The 6,871-nt window shown below is 37.9% G+C and overlaps 1 protein-coding gene across 1 annotated transcript in view; it reads left to right on the top strand.

Moving 5' to 3' along the window:
• TRIM37 (tripartite motif containing 37) overlaps nucleotides 1-6,452 on the top strand; it is a 127,426-nt gene extending 120,974 nt beyond the window's left edge. The window contains exons 23-24 of the mRNA XM_011979257.1: nucleotides 2,964-3,080; nucleotides 5,185-6,452. Of these exons, the coding sequence (XP_011834647.1) occupies nucleotides 2,964-3,080; nucleotides 5,185-5,267 (200 nt within the window). The 3' untranslated portion in view covers nucleotides 5,268-6,452. The remainder of the gene's footprint in view (nucleotides 1-2,963; nucleotides 3,081-5,184) is intronic.
• The last annotated feature ends 419 nt before the right edge of the window (nucleotides 6,453-6,871 follow it).

Genomic DNA, 6,871 nt, shown 5'->3' on the forward strand with positions numbered 1-6,871 from the left:
CTTTCATTCCTGATATTAGAAATTTTGTTTGCTCTTTTTTTTGTTAGTGAATCTACCTAGAGGCTTTTTTAACTTTATTGATCTTTTCAAAGAAACACCATTTTGTTTCATTGTGGCTTTTTTGTTTTTCTGCTGATTTTATTATTATTTTTTTATTATTTCCTTCCTTTTACTTGCTTTGGGTTTAATTTCCTTTTTCTAGTTTCTTAAAGTAGTAGTTTAGATTATTGATTTGAGATATTTTCTCTTCTAACACTTAATGGCATACTTTTCATTTTAAGCACTGCTATAGTCACATCCCACAAATTTTGGTATATTTTTATTTAATTCAGAATGTTTTTTATAATTCTACAAAAATTTCATCTTTTTTCCTTTTTTTTTCTTTTTAATTATACTTTAAGTTCTAACTTTTTTCCTGTTATCTGTTGTCTCTTCTTTGTTATTTTTGCTATCTCTACGGCACTCTATTTGACACAGTTTAGACCAGTCCCTTTATCCCCTTGTTTCTTAATTCTTCCTTCCTTCCTCTGTTCCTCAGGGTATTGTGTTCTGTTGCCCAGGCTGGAGTACAATGGTACAATCACAGCTCACTGCAGCCTTGAACTCCTGGGCTCGAATGGGCCTCCCTCCTCAGCCTCCCTAGAAACTAGGACAATCACAGGTGCGCACCACTGTGTGCCTGGCTAATTTTTAATTTTCTTTTTTTTTTTTTTTTTTTTTTTTGGTAGAGTTGGGGCTTTGCTAAGTTGCCCAGGCTAGTCTCAACCTCCTGGGCTCAAGTGATCCTCCTGCCTCAGCCTTTCCAGTAGCTGGGACTACAGGCATGTGCCACCAGGCCTGGCTGATGAGCATTTTATCTGGCTTTAAAGCCCTTAAATCCAAACATCTGTGTCATCTTATCATTGATGTTTGTTGGCTGTCTTTTCCTGGTTTTTCATATGCTGAGTTATTTGGGGTTGTATCCTGGACATTTTCATTAGGATTTTTTTTTTTTTTTCCAAATAAGACTCTGGGTCTTATATTAATCTGCCAGTTTTGTTGTCATTCAAATTCCGGCTTCATCAGTATGCCTGTTTCTATTTACTTTTCAAAGTAAATAACTATGAATATCCTTAAATAACTATGCCACCCATCTCTCCAGGTTTTATTGCTACTTTCAGTGGGAAAGATAGAGTGGAATGTGCTTACTCCATTGTACCTAGAACCTTCCTTCCAGAGAGGATTTTACTTTTGCTTTACTCAAATAACTCTAGCTCCTGAACAATTTTTATGTCAATTTCTTGAAATTTGAACCTCAACCTTAAATCCCAAACCTAAATTAGGCACGTAAATCTTACTTTGAATTTTGAGGTAAGACTTTTTTCCCCCTCTTCAGAACCCAGTAGAAACAGACAAAATTCCTTGCTGTTTTCCTATGCCAGTAGGCAGACATTTTTCTGGTCTGTTCTTTAATAGAAATTTTAACATTGGCCAAGCATGGTGGCTCATTCCTGTAATGCCACCATTTTAGGAGGCCAAAGCGGGTGGGTCACTTTAGCTCAGGAGTTGAAGATCAGTCTGGGCAACATGGCAAAATCCCATTTCTACTAAAAAATTACAAAAACTAGCCAGGTGTGATGGCACAGACCTGTTGGGAGGCTGAGGTGGGAGGATCACCTGAGCCCTGGGAGGTTAAGGCTGCAGTGAGCCATGGTTGCACCACTGTTATCCAGCCTGGGTAACAGAGTGAGACCCTGTCTCAAGAAAACAAAAATTTTAACATTATGCAGGGGGTGGAGTTTTAGTCTCACTTTCAATTCCCTTTCTGTAGGGGGTTCATTTTTCTATCCCAAGGCAGTGTTTAAAAATCCTCATATGAAACTCTCCAGGGCAGCCGTGGGCCCTGATCCACTAATGAAAGTTCCTTATCCTTCTTTGTTTCTGACACTTGGGGATTTCCTTTCTGCCTTTTAATGTGCTTATTCATTAAAATAATGTTTTACATTTATATTTTATCTGGCTATTTGTAAGGATTTGTAGCAGAAAGATTTTCAGGTTTTCTTGATTGCTATCTTGCTGAAACAAATACTTCTTTTATAGAATTGTTCTTTTAAAAATCAACTGATGTGGCCAGGCACAGTGGCCTGTAATCCCAGCATTTTAAAAGGCTGAAGTGGGAGGATCTCTTCTCAAGTCAGGAGTTCGAGACCAGCCTGGGCAACATATTATAGCAAGACCCTATCCCTCTAAAAAATGTTTAAATTAGCAGGGCATGCCCTGCTATGTACATACATGACACAGGTATGTGTCATGTACCTGTGGACCTATCTACTTGGGAGGCTAAGGCAGGAGTATCCCTTGAGCTCAGGAGTTTGAGGCTGCAGTGAGCTATGATCAGGCCACTGCAGCCCAGCCTACGGTAACAGAGCAAGACCCTGTCTCTCAAAAAATAAAAATAAATAAAAATCAACCGGCATACACAAAAAAATTAGATGCCCAATTAATACAAACTAATTTATTATTAGAACTGCCAGAATTTCTAATATTCATCTAACATGTGGATTTGTATAACACATTTATATTTATGTTTTAGGCTAGGGACTATAATTATGTCTATAATGAATCAGGATTAAAAGAGTTCCTGTTATCTCTTGTGACTGAAAAAATAAACAGTGTTTGATTTGGAAAAAAAATATTATCAGTATAATGAAATTAATGCTGGTTTCAAATGATAACTTTCAGGTACTATGGAAAGGGCAATTTTAAACTTTGAGAACAAAAATAAAACCACCGCTCTAAATAGCTAAAGAGAATCGAGGTTTGTGTGGTTACTTTTGTCTTTGTTTTGTTGTGTTTAGTTTGTTGAATTCTTGGCATTCTATGTAAAATTCAATAGGAATCTCAGTTTAGTAGTTAAGGAGATCTGTTTCCTTTCACTTACGGTGGTTTCTTTTCAGAAACATGTTCTCCTTCCTTCCTGCCAGGAATGAGTAGCGACAGTGACATTGAATGTGACACTGAGAATGAGGAGCAGGAAGAGCACACCAGCGTGGGCGGGTTTCACGACTCTTTCATGGCCATGACACAGCCCCCGGATGAAGGTGCAGCACATGATGTCATTTTACACAGATTAATAAACCCGCTGCTGCTGCTTCTCTTTCTTCTGCTGCTGCTACTTCTGCTTCTTCCGCTCTGCTGCTTTTGCTTCTTCTGCTTCTACTTCTTTTTTTTTTTTTTTAATTATTGTCATTTACGAGACAATATTCTTTGGTAAACTATTATGGTGAGTACTGAAAAAACACAGCTGGTAATATTTGGCTGAGTTGCACCTAATGAGCGCTACTTACTGGGTAGAGAAGGGGTCCACAACCTGCTTTTGTGTAGTCTGTGACCTGAGAATGGTTTTTACTTTGTAAAGAGTCTTAAAAAAACAAGCAAAAGAAAGAAGAGTTTTGTGTTTTTTTTGCCCTGAGACAGAGTCTTGTTTTGTTGCCAAGCTATAGTGCCGTGGCATGATCTTGGCTCACTGCAACCTCCGCCTCCTGGGTTCAAGTGATTCTCCTGCCTCAGCCTCCCAAGTAGCTGGGATTATAGGCACACACCACCACGCCTGGCTAATTTTTTTGTATTTTTAATAGAGATGGAGTTTCACCATGTTGGCCAGGCTGGTCTCAAACTCCTAACCTCATGAACCATCTGCCTTGGCCTCCCAAAGTGCTGATATTACAGGCATGAGCCACCTCGCCCGGCCCAAAGAAGAATTTTCAACAGAGTCCGTTTGTGGTCTACAATGCCTAAATATTTACTATCTACCCTTCACAGGAAATGATTGCCAACCCTGGGGAGATTTCAGATGTTTGGATTTTTTTCCTTTTCAGAGATTTTTCTAGCCTACTGTAGGATAACTTTAACCTTTTAAAACAAAAATAACTTAGAAATACATGCAGATTGTGAAATCAATTTTTATTCCCTCCTACCTCCAAAAAAGTTATTAGGAAAAAACCCAACAAGAGAAACCTAATGTTAATATTTTACCTTGTTTTCTTCTGTTCTTATTTGCATTTCTTCTTCTTTTTTTTTTTTAGATAGAGTCTTGCTTTGTCTCCCAGACTGAAGTGCAGTGGCACGATCTTAACTCACTGCAACTTCTGCCTCCCAGGTTCAAGCAATTCTCCCACCTCAGCCTCCTGAGTAGCTGGGACTACAGGCACGTGCTACCACATCCAGCTAGTTTTTGTAATTTTTAGTAGAGACGGGGTTTTGCCATGTTGGCCAGCCTGGTCTCGAACTCCTGACCTCAGGTGATCTGCCCACCTCGGCCTCCCAAAGTACTGGGGTTACAGGTGTGAGCTACTGTGCCAGCCCTACCTAAATATTTTATAAATAGTGTTGTATTCTGCTTTTTTCACTTAAATATATTTGTATGTTATTTAAAATTTCATAAACTTCATTTTTTATGGCAACCTAATACTCTGTCATGTGGATATACCATACGCATTCTGCTGTGAAGCAGTTTTCTGGAATACAGATTAATCAAGAAAAGGATATCCTGTCAAGTTAGAGAAATACACATTTAAAGTTACCCAGTGGCCTTAATAATCAATCTGAGCATTCCTCTGCAAGATATCCTGGAGTGACAACATTGTCAAGCCTTTGCTAATTGTCTGCTTTATATTTTACATATTTTCCTGGTGTTCTGGTATCTTTTTCAATACAGAACCAAGCATTTGGAATATGTTTTAATACAGAATATGTTTGGAATATGTTTCAATACAGAACCAGTTATTTGGATTGCTGGTGGTTTTGTAGTGATATCTGCATGCATAGTTTAATTGGCTTTGAAATATGTTTTATGTTTATAAGGTCTTGAATCTTGAGAATATACATCATTGCTTCTTGTTCCCTTCTTAAACTCCCCAGATTGTCCCCAGGAGGACAAAATGAGACAATTCCTGTCATCTTTTAATTGTGGGTCTATTACACATTTTGTTTTTTCTCCTTTATTTTTCCTTTGTGTTTGATTATACCTGACTCAGATCACAAATTCTCTGAAGACAGAGATTTGTTCACAACTCAGCACATCTTTATCGCTTAAATAACGTATTTGGTAAGATCATTTAAAGACTTGAAAAGGAAAATACTCCCCTTGTTATATTATATGCTTTTAAATTTAAAATGGTTTATTTATCTATTTTTCAATCATAGATACACATTCCAGTTTTCCTGATGGTGAACAAATAGGCCCTGAAGATCTCAGCTTCAATCCAGATGAAAACAGTGGAAGGTAATTGCCAAATCAAGAGAACTGACTTGCAGGCTACCTTGACCCTGAATTTTGCTGTAGTTGGTGCTCAAATTTGTCATCAGTCAGATAATCAGATTTGGTCTTATTTTTTCATTATCTCGACCTGAAATAGTAATTTGGAAACTGTTGGAAGGTGGCACAGTTTAGTCTAAGACAGCAGTAGCACATGGCAAAAACAGTATGGGAAGAGTTCTTTGTAATGTGAGGAAATAGCAATGTAGTTCTCTATTAATTTAGCAAATTTGTACGTTCACAAAAGGCAGTTTGTCTATTACAACAGAAGGCTGATTAACTGCCAGAAAATGTACCTCTAGGCCCTGCATGCCGTCAGTAACCTGCCTGGCATTGGTGCTCTTCTGTCTTTGGCTAGAGCTTAATTGTGTTTAAATAATCACCTTTATATTTGGGGTTTTAATTACAGTTTAATTACAGTTTCATTAGTTCCTGTAGATTAGTGAACAGAACAGTTGCTTATGAAGAGATTCTGCCCTGTAGACACTTTATGTGAATAACTGAAGTAACACTAGACTGAATCTCCTTTTTGGAGTGTGTATCTTCTCTCACTTGTTCAGGCACAGGCACACTGTTTAATGGCATGGAATCTTTCTGTTGTGTGACTTCTGCACATGTAATTTTAAATGAATTAAGTTCACCTGGATTCGTTAACGTTCCTGGACCTGTAGACACATGTAAGATTATTTAAAATCCTTTCATTTTTTCTGCCTCTTACCATACGACTATAGTGCAGCAAATATTTTAAAGCCCCCTTCTTTATTTTCATTAGTTGTACATTGATTTCAGTGTCAGCACCTTTAAAGACTCATTCATGTTGCATAGTGGCTTACATGAATGTGAAACTGTGGTATAAGGTTTTCTTTCATACTCATAATTAGCCCAAAACAGTTGCCACACTTTGCCATTGTGCTCCTGCATTTGTGTTTGAGTTGCTATATATTTGTGAAAATTACACTGAAAGTTGACTAAGAGACTATTGAAAAAGCATGAATAATTAAATATACATGTGGGCAACATCTCATCTGCTGTATTTTACTTAGTGAATATTGTTCACTATTCCGTGTCTTATGTCTTGCTGAATGCTGTGACTCATAGTTTACTTTTGTTCAAAATAGTTTGCACTTTTTGTTAATAAAATCAACTTGAGAAAATATGCCTCTGCTATTTATTAAATTGGGACCAGAAACCCCTTTTTTCTACTCATTGACTGTGGCTGTTTAGTAGTGTAGAGAAGATCCAAACATTTGATTAGTTTGTTTTGTGTTTAGTCTCATGGTGAGGAGTGATGCCTAGCATCCATCCCAGTCATTCTAAAATTAGAATAAACCAGAAAGACCAAAAGGTTTCTTCAGAGATGATAGCTTTTAGTTCAGACCTGTTCGCTTTAGGACAGGACAGTAGTTTCTCCCTCGTTGCCCAGCTGTCTTGTATACTAAGGCTGCTCCGAGTTCCTCGGTGATGCCGGGAACACCGCTGTTTCCTCTCTTGCTTGATGTAGTTTGCTGTGCTAACATTTAGGTAGCAGAGAGGGAAGGAAGAGGCACAGGAAAAGAACCAGTTACTCCACTCTCT

The sequence above is a fragment of the Mandrillus leucophaeus genome, unplaced genomic scaffold (genome assembly GCF_000951045.1).
Source record: "Mandrillus leucophaeus isolate KB7577 unplaced genomic scaffold, Mleu.le_1.0 Scaffold20, whole genome shotgun sequence".
NCBI lineage: Eukaryota > Metazoa > Chordata > Mammalia > Primates > Cercopithecidae > Mandrillus > Mandrillus leucophaeus.